Below are 21492 nucleotides of genomic sequence, written 5' to 3'. Positions count from 1 at the left end.
GGACGAACGCGGCAGCTGTGCAAATGGGACAGCGGCGGTTTGGAGAGTGCGCGCACACCTCTCCAAACCGCCGCCGTCCCGTTCGGAGACCTGCCGCGTTCGTTCATATTTGACGAGCGCGGCAGACCTCTGAACAGGACCGCGGCGGTTTGGAGAGGTGCACGCGCACTCTCCAAACCGCCGCCGCCCGTTGGGAGACCTGCTGCACTCATCAAACATGGACGAACGTGGCAGCTGTGCAAACGGGCCGCGGCAGCTTTCCCAACGAGCGACGCCACTGCCCGTTCGGGCGGAGGTGCGTGCGCACCTCTCCAAAGGTTTGGAGAGGTGCGCGCGCACCTCCGCCTGTTCGAAGAGGTGTGTGCACACTGGGCGACTGGGAGCCGCAGGAGACGGCTCAAAGAGCCGCATGCGGCTCCGGAGCCGCGGGTTGCCGACCCGTGGTCTAGCTATACAAGATTCTTATAACTGGAAACAGAAGCAGCTAAGATTAACACATATGTCTATATTCTAGAATAGTCCATTATATTTCTCAAGACTCAAGACACTTCCTAAACTCTTTGGAAAATATCCTATTCCTAGAAAGTTAACTTGTTATAAAGATTACTTCATTCATTCATTCATTTTATTTCATCAAGCCTTTGGGATGGTTTGAATTTTCTTTCAAGATGTTTATCTGTCTGAATTTTGCCCAGTAGCTGACAATTTTGAAAGTCCATGCCCCAAAACTTTATTAAACTTTTCTTGTCAACAGAATTTGATTTAGTAAAGCTCATGATGTTTGCCTAAGCATAGAGCTCCAAATCTTTGTAATTTGAAAGAATGAGTGCTAAATACAGTAAACATGAGCTCTGAAATGAAAGAATAAAGATTAGGAAATAAGGATTAGGATTATAATTGAGATACAAGCACAGCAAAATAAAGACATAAATAATTCCAGCATGTGAAAATCCAGTAATGTTTAGATTTCACTTTGCTAATCTGCAAGCAAAGAAAAAGGTGTATACTCTAGTTCATTTCTCAAGCTGCATTGATGATTTAAAAGATAAATTTATTTGAGTTGGGGGAGCAACCTTAATTAAACAATTTATTCCCATTTTACTTGAAAATGTACATAAATCCATTCTGATAGGCAATAACATTGTGGCTTCTTCTGCATAGTTGCAAAAAGACAATAGCAAAACACTTCCATGCTGTTATGAAGAAAACTGCATGAATATGATCAGCAATTCAACAGGAGCTGAACTTGATTCAAATGAGTTGTTTCAAAAAAGCAAATTAGAATGTATGCACCAAAGCCATGATGGTGCATCTTCTGCAAGAAAAAAAAAATCAGATGCAGTTTGGAACTTGGATAATGCCAATTTTGAATAGAGACAAGAAAGCAAAAGACCTCAGCTGATTATTTCTCTAAATTTTGCCAGTTGAGGCTATTTCTCCATAGTGGAAGTGAGCATCAGTATTCTCATGTGACATGCAGTTTTGTTAAGTCTGTTGCGTATAAACGATGCAGGTTTGGTTTGGTTTGCATTGCTGATTCCTGAATTACAGAGTTGTCAAATGGCATCCAAAGTCCACCCATTAAAAGGCCAGTTTCAAATGAGGTACCTCCCCCCATCACTTTCCAGGTGAGGGAAAATAGGAGCCAGCTCCTTTATCAACTTTCCCTGTTAAATCCAGAATGAATTAATTTAGGATTAAGTGTATGTAAGTAAAATTTGAGATGGGGATGGGATCAGATGTAAGTATTACCTAGATGTGTCTGCTGGAATATTTGGTGTTGCAAGAGAACATGATTGAAGGTCAGGATGCCGGGGATGGTTGTGGGCTACAAGAATTATCTTTCTTCTCTTCCTGTCCGCCACTGTGCCAATTTTGTGAATTTGTCTGGTTCCCTGCATGCAGGACAGATGATAACTCTCCCTATTTGGGCTACAATTTGGGACTTGTTGAGAACTCCCAGGTTGATGGATTTGTTAGATGTACACTGAGGCCATTTTATCTCCTAGAGTTATGTATCTGTATGCTGCCATCCCCAAAAGTAATGGCAGTCTAAATTTGATTTTACTTGAATGAATAGGAAGATCATCCAAAAGAGAAAACTGTTAACACTTAAAAATGTACAGTCTATCACTATTGGTTGAGGTTTACTTTCTCTGTGGCCTTCTCCTGTAAAAGTAGGGTTTTAAGAGTTGTCGTCCTGAAGGCAAATAGATCTTAATGGGTCCGGAAGGATCGTAGGGGAAGCTTGGGGAATCGTCATATTGGACTGTTTGATAGTCCTGTTGAAACCCTGGTCAAACACGGGAATGTTATTTGTTAAAGTAGATTGAGATTAATTCATTGAGGTACTTTTTTTCCTTTTTTTAGAGCCAAACCAGGGTTCAGGATAATGAAGTTGGTGTCATAATTAAAAAGTCAGTGGAAGAAAACTCATCCTTAATTCAATTAAAAATTATCAGAAACTCATTATTAAGTAGCAAGAGCTATTCAAAAAATACTATGAAAATGCAATAACATCTCATGGTATCTCCCAATTTTACTTAACCATAGTGAGGGAGTAGATATCCTGAATGGGTCCCTAAGCATAGCAATAGTTTGGATAAAAAAGGCCTGTGAGAACAAGCAGAGAGCTTGAGATCAGATTACACAAGTGGAACCCATACTCCTGTCCAAAAGGGAATGGTTTCTGTTAGCCTGGAGAGGTACAGAATTTAAACCCTGATTTTATTTTAAAAGAGGGCTGTACAGGATGGATAGCAGTCCCTGGAATTCTTTTGCAGTGTCCTTCATTAACTTAGAATAAATCTACTTACTGGAATTTGATGTCCTTGGAAGTTTGGTCCTTCAGCAGAGTTTTTTGCCTGGCTGACTGAAAGCAATTTGATAGCCAGTATATTAAAATGTAGCCTAGATAAGAGGGAGGTACTGTGAGATGGAGATGGGTTGTCTACCCAAGTGAATGATATTCAGTCTGGGATGCACTTTCCCTGAAATTTCAGTTACGCTATTTGGGACTATTCTCGTCATTGCCATTGGAGGTGGCTAAATAGTGTATTACCAGCTAATCAGTCCTAAATGCACAAATATCTTGTATATATTATACCTTAGTCACTCAGATTACTCCTATTGTTCTAACTAGTTATGTTTGAATATTCAGGTAATCCAGAATTGTACTTCTACTGCACTAATTGGAATCAATCAACAGAATATTGAGGTATCAGGTATATTGGGTTGCAGACCATTTCTAGACAAAACTCAGGATAATAATGCTGTCCTTTTAAACTTTTAAACCTTTCTCCATCTGAGGCCAGCCATCTGTCCTTCATTAGGACAACAGCCTCCAACCTTTTGGGCACCAGGGAGGTTTTTCCATGGACCAGGGGGCATGGTTTTGCACTTCCTGGATACCACATGTGTACAGATAGGGCTTTGCTCACTTATGCAGTTTGATTCCTGGTGGCCTGCAGACTGGTGCCAGTCTGTGGCCTGGGGGTTGGGGACTCCTGATCTAGGAAACATCCCAGTGCCGCCCTTGCACTGGGCCAGGGGTAGGCAACCTTGGCTCTTTTATGACTTGTGGACTTCAACTCCCAGAATTCTGGGAGTTGAAGTACAGAAGGCCTAAAAGAGCCAAGGTTGCCTACCCCTCCACTAGGCTAAGATGTTTCTCTTCTAGGCATTTTAGAATTTGATAAAATCCAGAATGCGTGTGCCTTTACTCTTATTAGCATTGTGACATTTATTTGCTATCCAAGCAATTTAGTTTTACTATTTTATCATTTTCATTTCCTCAGACAGTGTTAAAGTTTATTGAGAGAAATATCATCACTGATGGATTAAAACGTAATAGTGTTTGAAAGACAGTCATGCAGGCAAGCAATCAGAATAGTTCTCTGGATCAAGAAGGAAAATTAATGGATGAAATTGAAAGAATCACCAAGAACTTTCCAATTAGTGAGGGTTGTTTTGTTTTGGAGATCCTAGTTCTGTTGAATTTACCTAAGCAGAGTCTGGACAGCCAACTATTGTGTATTTTTATAGTAATTGCAGTTCCTGCTTTGGTTAAAAAAAATGGAATGGCATTATTTCCAAAGTAACATCTAACAAGATTGCATGATTTTATACTTACAATAGCAAAGAACAAAATTCATGTGTAGATCCAGGAGTAAGAAATAATCTTGTGCACTCTGGATGCAGATCTTCCTGAATCCCCATTCAGCATAATTAATAAGAATTACAGAAATTGTAGGATGGCACTTCTGGAGTGCTCCAAAGTCGAGAAAACTGTTGTTAGCTCCCAAGATTAATATGGTTTGTCCACAGAATTTATCATACATGATCTTTCAATTGAATAGAAATGTTGCATTTGAAAGAAGCAATAACATATAGAAATAGACTAGTACTTCGGGATAACAGTATGCACAGAGGAAGCTGTCATAAAGGGTAGATACTTTATTTCTTCCTTATTTATTTGCATCCTGCCTATATTATTTTTACAAATTACTCAAGGCTGGGAACATACTCAAAACACCTTCCTCTTACTATTTTCCCCCAACAACCCTGTGAGGTATGCTGGACTGAAAGAGAGTAAGTGGCCCAAAGTCACTCAGCTGGCTTTCATGGCTAAAGTGGAGCTTGAATTTACAGTCGGCTTTCTAGCAATTGCCTTAAATGCAAACTGACTTTAACATGTTACATTTTACTTCTATAAACCAGGACTGTGGTGGTGAAACCTATGGCATGCACGCCACAGGTGGCATGCAGAGCCTTCTTTGTGGGCACGCGCACCGTCGCTCCAGTCCTAAGCCTTCAGCTGGGTTTTATAAAACCTTTTCGCTTTGGGCCTCCACTGCCATTTGCAAAAAAAAAACCACCGTTCAATCAATCTTCTCGCGGAGAAAAAAAAGATCTCGCAAAGTTGGAATTGATTGATTGAACTTTTTAGTGGCACCCAGTCTGTCGTTACCACCGCAGCCACGCCTACCCAATGGGCCACACCCACCCAATGGGCCACGCCCACCCGGCACCCGATGATACATAAGTGGGTTTTGGGCTGCAGTTTGGGCACTCTCTAAAAGGTTCGCCATCACTGAACTAGGAGATGGAAGGTGATCTGCACAGCATCCATGGTTGTTTGAGGGATTGGAACAGGCTATCATTATAATAACGATAAAATATAGCATACTAATTTATATAGCTGGAGATTTTTGAGGCTCCTGAACAGCTCCTAAAGAGTGGAGCGTTCTTCTCTCTCCAATCTCTTCAGCGTCTTTTCATGCCTTCTCAAGAGAAAACTCTGAAGTGTTGCTGAAGTGCCAGTAGGTTTTTGTAGACCTTCTTTTCCTTGTGTTTACTTTTACTTTTTTGTAAGAACAGGAAAAGAATCCTCGGGATTATGAAGAATGAAGACAACAAAAGACAACATGTGAGCCAGTTATTTGCTTTGTGTGAAAGTATAATAATATGGCAAACAGGTTTCACAACAAGAAGTTGCAAATGTGCCTCAAAAAATATTTTTTGTGGGTTATGGTGGGAATAATAGCTGGATAGAAGGGAGAGAGTCAGTAGGACAACCAGATGCCTGTTCCTATAGCTATCAAACCAGACAAAAGAGAGAATCATAACATAGTCTCTTAAGGACCTGACCCATGATCTGACCTTTTACTATGAAGAGGAGTTTTCCTATGGAGTTATAACTCAGGAAAAATGCCCACATAGTCTTGATTGAAAAGAAGTACAGTATATTAGAATACAATACATAGACAATCAAAATGGTATGTGGATCAACAGCTTCATTCAGTTGTCAGATCTGTGCATGTCTTCCTCGATCCTTTTTCTTTTTTTGTTATATTTCATGGTGCAGGTATGTATTCACCCATAGAAACATACTTTATCCATTAAGGCAGCGGTCAGTTTCTCTTAATTATTTTCCCAGCATACCTTTGTATCCACCATACAAAGACAAAAACTAATACATTTCAAACTGCTTGATTATTAAGTATTTAAATCAGATTTTTGTGGTGATTTAAATCACAATTTTAAAATTGCTATTTTAAATCATTCATCCTGAGTAGAAAATCCAATAGGTCCTTCCTCTGTCTAATTAATACAGGATACAGAGTCAGTGGATTGTGGTCCCTGATTGTTCAGAGCTGCCTGTCTTCTGATTTGCAAGAGCTGTCATCATCTCACAGTAAGGATTTCTTCACTTCACTCCCACCCTAGGGCTGCTTACAGGTAGTCCTTGACTTATGACCACAATTGAGCCCAAAATTTATGTTGCTAAGTGAGACATTTGTTAAGTGAGTTTTGCCCCCATTTTATGATCTTTCTTGCCACAGTTGTTAAGTGAATCACTGCAGTTGTTCAGTTAGTTACATGGTCGTTAATTGAATCTGGTTTTCCCAACTGACTTTGCTTGTCAGAAGGTCGCAAAAGGTGATCACATGATCCCGGGACACAGCAGAGGTCATAAATATGAGTCAGTTGACAAGTGTTTAAATTTTGATCACATTATCATTGGGGATGCCGCAGTGGTCATAAGTGAGAAAAATGGCCCACTTTTTTCAGTGTTGTTGTATGTTCACACTGTCATTAAATGAACTGTTATAAGTCGAGGACTACCTGTATTTTGATTCATAATTTGTTGGTGAGAAATGCAGAAAATGGTATTTCTCTGCCTAAAACTGGCCAAACATTGCATACAGGTCTTGCTGAAATCTCTTTATTTCCTGACTTATCATAAACTAAGGACCTGTTTAAAACTGGAAATTATTCTTAAGTTTGTTCAGGCAGCATATTTCTGCAGTTCTAAGTTTCAACTTGGAGAGATTATATACATGATCCAAGGACTTTTAAAAAGATGTAGAGAGTGGAGTGTAAACTCTGGTACAATGCATCAAGTGAAGGAAAACGCTGTAAAGAAGCAAAATTCCAATATAGACCAGTAGTATACAAAACATTTCAAATTTGAACTATTTCACAACTGCTTTACATTTGAAGTATACTTACTAAAACTCAAAATGCCTACCAAAGCTTTGCTTGTGAGTTCAAAATCACTCTGTTTTAATATCAAAACACTGATTTAGGCATAAAACATTTCCAAAGTAATCAATTATTTCAGACTTCAAAAAGGACATTTCAGATTTGAATAGTTTGAAAAAACTTTTTGAATTTGAACTGGCTGAAATATGAAGAGTTTTGTTCATAATATGATCGCTCACTCCATTAAGAAATAAATAAGAGTGACTGAATTGCACCAAAGTTGCATTTTACTGAAATGCCACGTAAATTTGCAGAATTTAATGTTTGGAGAATGAAGAGATGCAGGGATCAGGGCCCTGCACATGTAGGGATGTGTTAAAAAAGGAATTCATCAAGTGCATGTGCAGCTGTTTAAAATTAATTAATGATTTGCTCTTTATTTATTAAAGAGTTCTCTGCCTGTTGTTGAGTGAGGTATCTGATTCTGTTCTATAACTGGCAAAATAAGCTCTCTTTTCAGGAAACCGGAAGCTAATGTCGTAGAAATATGTGCAAAAGTGTTTGTGGGTCTTCAGAAATTCATTTAATCTATACTTAGGTTTTTTAAATCTAGGAAGAGGAAGGATTGCCTCTTTGTAATTCATGAAGTAATAGACAATGATAAATCTATACAGAACGGGCCTTCCAGAAAGGAGGTAGAATAATACGTGGCGCTCAGCGGTTATGCTGAAGTAGAAACAACATGTACATGCAAGATAACACTGGGGCGTTACATTAAAATTTGAAAAAGTACTGACGCCAAAAGAGAAGATGGTTATCTTAAATTTAGTTTAGCTTTGGTTTCCTGTTGATAAGCAAAAACTTTGACCATTGATTTATTCAGTCCTGAATTTGTTCCAAGTCTGTGAATATGGTACAGGTACTGTATCCGCAGGCACGGTGAGAGCACCCACCAGTTATAACTATGGTACTATGCAAGTGAACAGAGGAATAAGTCTTTGGTAAAAGGTCATAATTTGGGGAAATGGATGCCAGTGATGCTCAAGAAAAATATAAATCATTTTGTGCAAAGGTTAGAAGAATATGTAGTTAAAAATTAGCAAAATCTTAATATCGCCATACATACATGAACTTAATAAAGACCAGCTAGAACCTCAATTAATGTCAGGAGATCAGTATATATTAGTGTAGTATGAATAAATATTTCAGTTCAAATAGTCTTCTTTCTCTTCCTTCAAGCTCTTTCATGTCTACTCCAAACTGAGCCAGCAAATTGTTTATCTAGTTTGCTCAAACTAGACTTATCATTTTCAAATTTGTACTTTTTGAACTAATTCCTGCTTTTGAGATAGCGAAAACAACAAATGACATGCAGATAGTGGCTCTTTGAGCTCTCGGGCCCAGGCTGAGGAGAAATTTATTTTAATTGGGGTTTTTTAATTGTACAGGGTTGGTTTAATCTTTTTTAAATAGGTTTTTTAACTTTTGTATGGTTGATTTTAACTCCCTGTAAACCGCCCTGAGTCCTCAGGGAAAGGGCGGTATATAAATGCAATAAATAATAATAATAATAATAATAATAATAATAATAATAATAATAATAATAATAATAATAATAATACACATATAAAAATGTGTATTAACTGTGGGAAACCTATTAGCATAGTCTCATTAGATGAAATGCATATTGGCTATCTGAGAAAACATGTTTCTGAAATGTGGTTTACTTTTGATCAAAACGTATAAAATGTAACCCAGGTCCACTAAAGCCTTCCCAGCAGTAGTATTGTTTATTTTATATCCTTGATTTTCTATTCAGGGAATACTCAAGGTGCTATTATCCTACGTTGATTCTGCTGTTGGACTAATAATAAAAACATGCAAAGAAAATTACAAATATGCAATACATATTTAGGACCCCGTGAAGCATTTATATAGCCATAGGTAGAAAGATAAATGCTTACTTTTCTAGAAACTTCCAAATACTAATTTCTGTGTTTTGTAGGATCAAAGAAGAGCCAAAGTCTGTCTATATGGATATATGAGTGCATGCCCCTTTAAGATGTTTAAAATAATAATTCATCTATGGAAGAATTATTTTGCATTGTCTATGGTAATGGACAATGCAAAATTATATATGGAGCAAGTATGATAACATCCAATTCTGGCTACCATATTTGTCGGAGAAAGAAGTTCAGAAGGCCCAGAATTCTTTGAAAGTAATTTTGATTTTATCTTGCGAGGCAGATTTATTTCTGTATCCAGCTCTTCTTTCTTATTCAGGCTTTGTTTTTCCTGAATTCAGTATAATAGCTCTGTGTGTAAAGAACTTGCACCCTTCACACTGAAGTGAAATAAATAGAGCAGATTAGAAATTGTTAAATTTAATTACTGCAAAAATCAACATCTCCAGTTTAAGAGAGTTAAAATATAAAATGTGTGAATTCTTGGGAGTGTTTGGACCCTTTGGCTGGATCCACATATTGCATTTAAGACAAGACTTAATTTGCTTTGTGTGCTTTTGATTTAGTGTGCTGTATGAAGCTTGCAACTGAGTGTTTTAAACCATAGCTTATGGTTTGCTTTCATGTAAACCCCTATCATGGCTTATTTTAATTAGCCATGGTTAAAAAGAATCCTGTGAAATGTGTACTATATTTTCCTGTGCATGCTTACCTACCCTTTGCCACATGATCACTGATGATAAGGCTTATTTAATTGGCAATTTACGTTCAGCTGAAAAGTATGAAAAACTCTGCACTTCTGTGTTTCATGCACCTATGAACAAATTACAATGCTGCATGATGTGCTTGTAAGGAATATCTGTTCCATACTAAATATTTTGCCCTTGAAAATCCAAATAATCTAAATGGGAAGCATTTTGGAATTGAGGATGCTTTTGATATTTACAACTTAATAGATACCTATTTAGCAGATGAAAAGAAGCATAGAAGAGACGTTCTTTTCAAAGACAGACTATGCTGTCCCCCACCTCTCTGCTACAAAACAAAGCTGTTTTAATCTCCACCTTAGGGGTAGTAAATGCAAGATTAATTAACTACTGGTTGTCTTTATTATGTAATTTCTCTCTCTCTTTTCCCCCCAAAGAAACAAACAAAAAATCCCTGTTTTGGAAGACCAAACCAAAACACAGCCAGATGACTTTGGATTCTCAAAAGCAGGGCATCAAGATATTCAGAAACATCTGCTTTTCAGAGGCCTACTGCCTCTGTATATGGATATATGTCTACACTTGACTTCTAAAAGAGTCATCACTATCTTCTGAATAAACAACCCCTTTTATGGTTGAAGTACACTAGATTTGTCCAGTTGATAACTCTCAGATGCTTGAACCTACACTTAGGATCATACTTCATGTTGACCATTCTGGAAATCCAGACATTTAGCAGGACCCAGGTATGGGAAACACTGTACTAGGAGTTAGTTAGCTAGTAGGTTAAACCAAAATGCAAAGAATTTAATATATTTAATTACCCTTCTCTGTGATTCCCAGATGACCCATTTTAGTATCTTTTTTTACTTGGCAATCTGACTATATAAGAGAGGTCATCCTCAGAAAGAAGTTAGAAGAGTTCTGCCAGTAGAACTTATTACATTTATATACTTGAATCATTTAATGCATAAAAGAGGGAGTGAGTACTTTGTTCACTCTACACAGTGAAAATGTAGAGAGGGAGAGAATAGGTAAAAATGGCTTAGTACCTGCAATGCCTCATTTTAGACCTCATTTAAGGAAATTCTAGTCATAGGCTCTTCACACTTCCAGAGTGATATTTACGTTGCTGACTAAATGGAGAGGGTTTTTTTTATAGCAAAAAGCTGTTTGTCATGATTGTTCACTCAGCTAAAAATTGAAATCCTTTTTTTTTTCTTTCTAGGTTTATTTCAATTTGGAGAGCAGTTATGATATATAAAATACTTATTCAAAGTCAGAACTATAATTAATAGATATCATTTGACCCTTTTAGGGATGTCCTGAGAAATGAAACAAATCTAAATGTTGGGGCAGTTGAGCTCTCAACAAATGTTTTAAATAAGACAGTGTTAAGCCAGATTTAAACTAGCTTAACTTTTTCTTATTTATGAGTAAACCACACTAAATTCAGTGGAATTTATGCTTACGGTTGGTTATATGTGCACACTATTTGGCTACAGGCATACCAGATCAAACTTATTACAATATTTGTGCATATATGTTTGAATAGATAATGGCACTTTCTTGTGGCTTGGACAGTGCAAAAAGTCAAAGCCAGATATTTTACCTGTAAAAAACTGTTTGTAGGCAATCCATGAGCGTGTTTTTTGACACTAAAAACTTTGTTCTTTTAATTTATGAAAAAAAAATCAGAATTTATTTTTGGCCCTCTTTTAAAATGTTAAAATAGTATATGATCTAGATGCTACATAATTATTTGTACAAATAGTATGTTATCCTATAACCATATTCTATAAATATTCCTGTAAGATTTGATAAGTGGGAATACATGCAAAATCGAATGCACTGGTTTCAGTGCAAACAAATATATTGAGATCAGTCCTCATCACACCCAATGGAATAGCAAACATCTGGTTAATTCCTTGAGACAGGAATGGCACAATCCAAGTAAGGGCCTGGAGGATAGGATGATGAATTAGTTAAGAATCCAGTTCATTTCAGCTGGACTGACTGTGCTATTTTTATGGGTAATTTCCATAGGTCTTAGAACAGGGCTGGGTATTAAACATGCTTTCCACACTTGCCTAATTTCTCTAAGATACGATGAAGCTGAGCATCTGATTACCTAGTTCCAGGCTGAAGTTAGTTGATTGCTTCAATACTACATTCTGAATTTCTTATTAAGAATATTATATATTTAGGATAAGCTCCTTTTGACCCCCCATATTTCAAACAAAGGGGGTTCTATGCCTTATTATCAGAACATTTCTAGCTGAGTAAGAAAAAGGCGCTTCTTCCATCCTATACATGCTTGGGACGTGCCGTTTACTATCTCATTTCCTTTTGACATGCACAGTGAAATTGTGATCAGTCATTCTGAGAAGTGATTCCTTGTTTTGTATTTTTCCATCATTTATGTCTTTTTCCAGTTTGTGTAATCACTGTTATTTTAGAACATTCATTACCATTTCTGGTGTCCTCTGCCCCCCTATGGCTCTAAAGGTCTCGTTTTATAAGAGTCTTGAGTGTAGAATCCAATTATCTTCTTCTGACAGATGTTCCCTTTGACGTGTGTTTAGAGGGCAAGTGTATTATTCTGACTGCCAGATGTTCATGGAATTGGCTCCTTTACATAGTGGCAAAGTATCCTTCAGGATGACATTTCTGCTGCGGCATCTGCAGTAGCTAAAATTTCTGCAATATAGGAACCCTTTTCTATACCCATTATTAACTCATATTGATGCCTGCAGCCAACAGCCCCACCGCATTGACAACAATTTTGCTGCAATGGACATCAGGTTTTATTCTTTCTGAGATTTAATTCTTGTATGAATTTCCTCGCTTGAAGTGCAAAGGAGTTGGCTCTGATGAGGAGGAGCTTCACAAGAACAAGAAAAAAGAAATTTAAATTTTAGAGTGCAGTCATTCCTATTGGTGGTATGATAACTCTGGCTCTTCACCACTTTCCACTTATTTACTGTTCTGAAGGATAATAAAGATCATGGTTTTTGTGGTTGCAACATTGGAAGATAAGGTCCAAGAAAGCTTTGCAGATTTGCTGTGCTGCTAGTCTGTCCCCTTTCTTTCATTCACATAAAGAAGTTTATAGTTTATAGATGTATAGTTTATACATGCTGCTATTTTGTAATCTTTCACTCATTTACACAGATATGGACATGGATTCTTAAGCCTTGAGGTTTCTTGTTCTTGCATCCCTGGATCAAAATATGAAACTAGTTGCTTCCGTTATACATTTTCATCCAGTTCTCCTTATTCTTGCAAACTATTTTTGTTGTAATGAGAATGATTCAGGATTTATTCACCATTATGCTTATCCTAAATCTTGTTACCTTGTCTCATTTCTGACTGGCGGTTTGCTGACCTTGTGGCAAATCTTCATTTCCTAACATGGCTTCTGAGATGCATCTGATGGTGGCCCAAATTTAACTTTTATGGCTGTAAATCGACAACTATTTATAGTACACTATTTGTGCTGCAAATAATGTTCTCAAATTGTACAACAGAGCTCTTCCTGTTCCACCTGTTTTGTTTTGGTAGATCAGTAACAGACAAAAATGGAATATCATGGAGCAAGAATTTTTCCCACGAGAGCAGATTCTTTTCAGATCACTTTCTACCACATATGCATAGCATAGTGCCGTATGGGAAAAAGTTGTACCTTTCCACCTACTTGACAGCCAGTTTGGCGTAGTGGTTAAAGCAGCAGGCTAGAAAGTGAACACAAAGCTTGCTGGTTGATCTTGGGCCAGTCACTCTCTTTCAGCCCTAGGAAGGTGGCAGTGGCAAAACACTCCTGAAAAACCTTATCAATTGTCAAAAATTGACTTGAAGGCATAAAATAATAAATAAATAAATTTTACCTATTTACCCAAATCTCAATGTGTGTCAGTGTTCAGTTTCTATGATAAGTCATCCAGGCTGGTCTGTTGACAACTTAAAACTAAATATCTAACAGATTGCTCTGTGAAGAGGGGTTTCATGAATCATAATTTTGTCAATACAGATGGTGCTTTTTCTTATGGTTTGTTGAAGGATACACGTATTAGGTTATATCGGGACCATCCTTTAAATGCGTGAGGCCTTTTCAATGAGAAAAAAAAATGAAGAAATGCCAGGGTTAAAAAAAATGGACAATTGTTGCTTAGTTAGGAATTTTTCCCAATTCCTTGTTCCTTTTTCTGCTTAACGCTCTACCCTTGACATTGAAACTTTTATCTGCGAATCAGACCACAGTCTTTCTAGATCAAATCAGCCTACAGGTTCTAATGTTTGTAGATCATGTTCACCTTTGATCCTATCTTTAGCATCAACAGAGGGTTTCTGACTAAGGAAGGCAGTGTTTTTAACTCGCTGCCATCTGCTGCCATCAGATGGAAAATGCTTTTTAGATTGTATCTTACAATCTTTTGCACAGATTGGAATTCCATCATTAGTGATTTCATCCGTGATGATTTTGGCACCCATTTTTTTTCACTTGAAGAGATTGGCAAACCGAATTGATATTCAAGCTTTGGTAAGCATTATACATATATCCTCATATTTCTTTTCTATCATTGTTGGGCCAAATTGTTCATAATAGGAAATCACTTTTTTAGTTTAGGTGCATCCTTTGGGCTTTCTGCTGTGCTTGAAGTTTCATGAAATGAAAGGTTCTCATCGCTGTTCATCTGAACTTCCAGTTTTTATTTCTCTTGCCCCCCCATTAATGATTAAACATCCTCATTATTTCATAAGCATCTATAAAAACTCATTGATATCTGAATGGTAGGCAGTCTTACCACATTTCTTCTTTTCCAAATTTTAGGCCTGTGTGTTAACAAGCAGAAAATCCCAACTTGAAATATTCAGTTTATCTGAACACTTCTGAACTCTGTTTTGAGAAGGTTTCTTTCTATTGCACGGTGAACAATCTTGCTATGATACCTACAGTTATTTGAAGTGTCTATAGCCATATGGAAGTGACAGCAACAAGGGACAATGCCTGTTTCCATATCTGGACCCTTCAGTTCCATTCTATCACCATCATTCTATCATGTACCATGGTATACAGTTTGGGGTTTTTCCTAGACTCTCAGGTCCTGCTTGAGCAAATAACAGCACAATTAGGAGGGGCTTTACAAGACACATCTTACAGGCCACTTGCACCATTCATTGACCCAGAAGCCTATTTGCTGTCAGTTAATCTTTGGTCATCTATTTGGTTATTAATGTATTTTACATGGGGCTGTCTTTGAAGACTACTTGAAAGCTATAGCTGGTCCAGAATGCATGGCACTAGTAGTTGTTAGCTTTTCTATATATACCTATGTAACACCTGTATTAGGGACTTCTGTGTGCAGTTCAAAGTCCCCATTATTATCTTTAAAGTCCTTCATGGCACAGGATAGGCTTATTTATAGAACCACACATCTCCAGTTATTTCTGCTTGTTTCCACAAAGTCTGAGGAGGTTAGTAAGGTCCTCTATCAAACAAAGTTGTGTAATGGGAATCTGGAAGGTACTATACTCCCTGAGATTCAGATGGTTCCTACCTGGCCAGCCCTTCACAAGGTGTTAAAGATCTTAATGCTCTTTAATAAGTCCTTAATTGAACTGCATCTATAGAGAGAGAAGTATGCAGTGGGATAGCCCAGGGCGCTGCCTTAGGCCCAGTACTCTTCAATATCATCATCAATAATTTAGATGATGGGATAGAATGGAACTCATCAGATTCACAGACAACACCAAGCTGGTAGGAATAGCCAACACTGAAAGACAGGCTCAAGGGAGTGTGTTGCTCTGTACGGCAGGTACCATACAGGAAGAAAAATTAAAATGCACAGGTATAGAATAGGTGGCACCTGGCTCAATAGTAGTAACTGCAAGAGGGATCTTGGAGTCGTAGTGGACAGTCACTTAAATAGGAACCAGCAGTGTGCAGCAGCTGCCAAAATGCCAATGCAGTCCTAGGCTGCATTAAGAAGAGGGGTAGAATCAAGGTGACTTTATACTACACTGGTAAGACCACACTTGGAATATTGCACCCAGTTCTGGCCACCATGATATAAAAAAGATATTGAGATTCTAGAAAGAGTGCAGAGAAGAGCAACAAAGTTGATTAGGGGGCTAGAAGCTAAAACATACGAAGGACAGTTGCAGGAATTGGGTATGTCTAGTTTAATGAAAAGAAGGACTATGAGTGACATGATAGCAGTGTTCCACTATCTAAGGGGCTTCCACAAGGAAGAGGGAGTCAACTTATTCTCCAAAGCACCTGAAGGCAGATCAAGAAGCAATAGATAGAAACTAATCAAGGAGAGAACCAGCCTAGAATTAAGGAGAAATTTCCTGACAATTAGAACAATTAATCAGTGGAATGACTTGCCTCCAGAGGTTGTGGGTGCTTCAACACTGGAGGTTTTTAAGAAGAGATTGGACAACCATTTGTCTGAAATGCTGTAGTGTTTCCTGCTTGAGCTTTGGCAGGAAAATCTGCAAGGTCCTTTCAATTCTGTTATTCTGTTAGGCCTGATTCTTCCCTTAGACCAGGGGTCAGCAACCTGAAACAGTGAAAGAGCCACTCAGAACCAGTTCCCTCACAAAAGGAAAAACTGGGAGCTGCAAAAAAATGTGTGCACATGTGCGTACATGCGCGCATGCGCAGAACAGGGTTTGACTGAAGAGTGGAGCCAAGGCGAGATATGCACCTACCCTGCATATTTGAATTGATTATTTGAACTTTTTTAGTCCCACTTTTTTTTTGGAGGGGGGACTGCACATGGCAGAGGACTGGGAGCCGCATGCGGCTCCGGAGCCGCGGTTTGCAGACCTGTGCCTTAGACACTGAGCCAGATTGTTGGGTGAGAATAATTTATTGTCACTTTCAATGTACACTAATCAGCATACATTAAAAGAAATTTCATTGTATTCAGCTATCAAAAAATCCCATTATGTATGTACCCACATATACACACACAGGACACAGAGAAACATCACAGTCTAGTTCAAATGTATACATATACATGGCAAAAAAAAAGAAGAATCCTGCGAATTTACAAGATGGATGGCATAAGGAACAAAGCTACTAGAAACTTCCTCCAAATGGGAGCAACAGAAACAGACCATGAAGTGAGCGTGTGGGGTCTCTTAACAATGCTTTGAGCTCTTAAGCACATAGCATTTATAAGCAGCATCCTGAATACCAGGAAGCGAGCTTCCTATAATCTCAACTGTCCTTACCACTCTCTGTATGGACCTTCTATCTGAGGCACTGCTGCCACCAAACCAGACAGTGATGCAGTTTGTTAAAATGCTCTCAATCGTGCCTCTGTAAAAAGTGGCCATGACAGAAGGAGAGAGATGTGATCTCCTCATCCGACGCAGGAAATGTAAATGCTGGTTTGCACGCTTCACTAAAGATGACGTATGAGCCTGATTTGATTATGTGGTTCTATCTTGTGAGTGATCCTGATCACGATTTGTTGTTGTTGTTCATTCTGAGAGTTTTTAATTGATTATTAGTACATCCCTCCAAGTTACATTTCCAGTGGAATAAATCAAGTCTCACTGTATTTCTGGCATGGCAGGCTCAGTTTCCAAGTCAAATTATGCAGTGGTGGTAATTTTTTTAAAAAAAAATTAATATAAACTGACAGCAAACAGCACTCCTTACGAGCACTGATGATGTTACCTAGTTAGGGTAATGAAATGTCTGCAACAAGGCAAGCAATCTCAGAGAGCACCCTCATGTTTTTAATATTTTCACCCTTTAAGACTCCAATGATGACTGCCTCTTTTCTAAGATGTGTAGCAAATTGCCACTAGTTTTGGATCTTCTGAATTGGTATAGAATAGAAAAGATTTGGCATGTCTTTCCCTTCTATTTTCAGACCTAAAGAATATTAAAATCATATAATTTTAGGGATTCGTGGATTTGGACCTCCCAAATATATTTTAGTCACCATGGAACTTAAACTTAGTTAGGACCAGTATTAGATTAGTAATACGGGTAGATGATTAAAGTAACCAAAGAGAGGCAAAGAACCAAACTGCAAGCCTTTTGCGGTTTTTCCTTTTGTTGAGCTGTTGATTGTTCTGGGTACTGGAGCCATTTATAATTTAATGTCTGTACACTTTTGGATTACAGAGGATATCCCATTTTCCAGGTAACGTTTGCTGCTGTAGTAATGTGCATCAACCAGAGAATATTCCTTGTCTCAGTTAATACATGCCTTTTTTTTAAAAAAAAAAGAGTGAATATCAGTATAACCTTTTTTCCAGTACCACTAGCTACTTTGTGGACAAGTCAATGCTATCTACTTAGATAATGTGGGATGGGAAGATGACTTCTCTGAAGCTACAGGTGTATCTTTGGTCATTGATGAAAGTAGCTCCTTTGATTGTTCGGTTCTCAGTGCTAATAGTTTGCTAACTTGGCATTTCCTCATTCTATTTCTCAAAATTTAAATTAACAGCATACATTACATTGCATATGTGCATCACACATGTAACAATACACATGCATTATATATGTGTATAGTTTACATATGTGCACATATGTATTAATGGTGTGCTGTATTTTAAATTTTGTTACTTGAACCTAAATAAATAGTTTTAATGTCTTTTATGCCTAACGTGTCTTGAATCTGAGTTTTATGTCAGTCAGGATGCCTTAATGTCCTTTATATTTTCCCCATACCCCTTCATGCCTTGGGAAGCATCTCTACATTGCCTTGATGTCCAGCGAGCCTTAGCTTGCTGAAATCAACATATTCCACTTTTCTTTAAAAAATCTGTAGACTGGGGCTCTCATGCTGCTTAAAGTAATATTTCTCCTCTCTGCCTAAAGTAGAGCACTGAGTTGTGAGCACCATGCTCTTCCTTGTGTATAAAAGTGAAATTCCGTTTCCTGAGGGTTCACTGACATCCCAGTCTTGTCAGAGTATTAGCAAGAGCCTTTCTGATGGGCACTTTTCTTTGAGAGATCTGCACATTAGTGACATCATGACTGGCCATTTTTCGATGGATGTTTCGAGAAAGAACAGGTGCCTCATTCAGCCAGGTGGCTTTCTGTTTTAACCTGACAATATGCCTCACCTCTAGTATAGCTTAAAATTTGCTGTTCTCCTTGTTGTGCAAAGCACAGAAAACTCTTTAAGAAGAACAATAAGGTTGCTTAAACCTGTATTCCATCCACCTGAAATCTTGGCTCTTTGTTCTTATGGACTAGGCCTTACCTGCATTGTGCAGTTGTGGGAGGAACCTCATTGCATATGTATATTAGCAAGGAGAAGGGCTTTTTTCCATGCCTAAAAGCTCCAGAAAGAACATTTTGCATAGGCAGAGAAACCTATTTGCATGAATGTTTACCTAACTAAGCCAAATATATTCATAGATAAAGTTTGTTCTTAAAATGGAGTTTTTTCTCTCTTAATTTTTGTACCTAAGTTTTGAGAAGGAAGAAAAAAGCATACATATAACACTTACAGCAAATTATCCTCTCACTGTCTACTCAAAGTTATGCTAAATTCTGAGCTATGCTGTCCAGCCATAAGGCTTCTTCAGTCATTGAAGGAAACTGTATATTTCCTAAATCACAGGATGGTGTAGTCGGCATAAAGGCCTGAATGCCTTTGACAGCATGGAAACTTAAATTGGATCACTTAAACACCTTTTGTTTGTCACCAGCTTTGATAAAGTTATTGTGGTTGCCAGCTTAGCATAGTTGCCCAAATTATGTAGTTGCCCAGATTAGCACTAAGAATTAGGATATTATATAATAGCACAAATTTAGTTTTGTCTTGTTGTTTTTATGCATGTCATTTACCTTCATCAGTCACATATAGTACAAGGATATATGTTGATAGAGTGTTCCAAATGGCATCCTTTGTAATCTTGGAAATCTCGTGATCTGAATTCAGTATCTGTAATTCTGCCTAGAAATTGGGAGTATTGGTAAATATTTTTAAGAATTTACCCTTTTCTCATTACTTTCTCACAGCTGTCCTGTGAATTGAATTGCCTTCATTTTTCTAAGAACAGATTTCCAAACCTGATGCTGACTTTCAACACTTTCACTAAACCAAGTTGGTTTGAACAGAAATACATTATACTTTATTCATGAGAAATACATTCCACTGTAAAAGAGAACTAACACATACTGTGGGCAGCAAGATTTAAGTGAAACAACTCTCAGAAGTCTTAACTAAATATAGTAAATTCTTCTCAAGGCCATGTAAATGACAACTTTTTATTTTTTTGAGGTCCTACAAGAAATGCCAGTGTTTCTATTCCATCCATTAGTAGTTCTTGAAGATATCGAAGTAGAGTTTAAGGACAGTTTTCATGTGGATTACTGGTTCTTTTAAAGAATAATAGATCGCACAATAGATTATAGGTTTTGATGAGGTTCAGAAACTAAGGGTAGGAAAAGTACTAAGAAAAGTTATCAAGAAAGTTATTAAGGAAACTTGGGCAAGAGCAGAAAGCAAAAACAATTAAATATGGGAGGCTGTTGTGAACACCATCGCAAGCTTCAAGTTGATAGGGAAGATTGCAGTCAAAATGTGGCACTTCCTGTTTTACTGCACTGGATGTCACAAAAATTGAACTCTGTCCTGGGCTGGTTCTTCTCATTCTTGCTTATCATGTGTCCCTCTTCTGTTCTCTTCTGTCTCTACAGAAAGTGATGCTTCCAACAGGTGCTGCATTCCGATGGTTTCAATAGGAACAAGAATCCCAAAGCTCTATCCTCCAGTGCAATGTCACTGCTTGCTTGTGTTGTCTCAGGCAAGGAATTTTTTGACGGAAATAAATGGATGCGCCTATGTCTCCTTTAGAACCAAAAATATTTTCTTGCAGATTTCATTCCTTTTTTTTTTTAATATAATTTTTCGGCATTTGTTTAACATCTTTTTAAGTACTAGTAAAACAAGCATTAATGTTTTCAAATAATTTTTTTAAAAGAATCCATAAAGTATCAAGATGTAATAGAGTATGGACAATCAATCAATTTGTTTTCCTGTGTTTTGGTGTTGATGTTGTTTATGTGTGGAAGATGCAGTTCTTGTGTAGAGAATGTAAATTTACAGTAACCTTTTAAATCTAGTTACTAATACGCACTACTGTAATTAGCACAGCAATTTCTTCATTTATCTGATTGATTTCCATCATTAAAGAAAAATAGTGTGGCTAGTTTCTAGAATGCCTCAATTCATGTTTATAAATGAAAATATATTTAAAATAAGGTAGTTTCTTTTCCCTAATTCTACAGATAAGACAAGATTTAATCAACAAAATGTCTTGTCTTAAAAAGTGGAAATATATTGAAAACTGGCATTTTTAAAAAAAGAAAAGCAAAAATAATAAAATTTAGAACAAATAAAACTGCATAGTAGAGTAAACCAAGAACTAATTGCAATGATTCACTTTTAGAAACCATTAGGAAATATTGCTGGAATTCCAATGTAAGCTGTTGCAGAACCTGTGCTGAAAAAATATAAAAGTCCTTTTTTATGTTGAGAATCCCTCATCTCCTGCTTTCTTACATCTCTAATTGAAAGGCTGTTTGTAATGTTCTAGCAATTCAAGCTAAGCTGTTTTGTGAATAAAAATGAAAGCATGTTTTGTGTCATGGTTTACATCTTCATTATTCTGTCCATTTTGGGTGCATGCCAGGATGTTTGGTTGCTTGGGTGGGGGTACCAAGTCTAAAATGACCTGTTATATGTTGTTTTTTTCCTATAATGTTTTCCAATGTTTGCCTTTCTTGGCCTCAACAAATTTAAACTACGCGGGTTTGATAATACTCCAGCATTTTGGTTCTAATT

General features: G+C 37.5%; 1 protein-coding gene across 5 annotated transcripts in view; it reads left to right on the top strand.

Moving 5' to 3' along the window:
• Positions 1 to 21275, top strand: part of CXXC5 (CXXC finger protein 5) — a 110099-nt gene extending 88824 nt beyond the window's left edge. For 4 of the 5 annotated variants that reach the window (XM_083358347.1, XM_083358345.1, XM_083358346.1 and 1 more), the window contains one exon: positions 20346 to 21275. In XM_083358347.1, the coding sequence (XP_083214473.1) occupies positions 20346 to 20390 (45 nt within the window). In that variant the 3' untranslated portion in view covers positions 20391 to 21275. Of the gene's footprint in view, positions 1 to 6115; positions 6197 to 20345 lie in introns of all 5 variants that reach the window. The other variant, XR_014491970.1, reaches the window with a different exon arrangement.
• The last annotated feature ends 217 nt before the right edge of the window (positions 21276 to 21492 follow it).

This window comes from Vipera ursinii, assembly GCF_947247035.1.
Source record: "Vipera ursinii genome assembly, chromosome: 3".
Taxonomy (NCBI): Eukaryota; Metazoa; Chordata; class Lepidosauria; order Squamata; family Viperidae; genus Vipera; species Vipera ursinii.
This window is presented reverse-complemented; position numbering and strand designations above follow the sequence as displayed.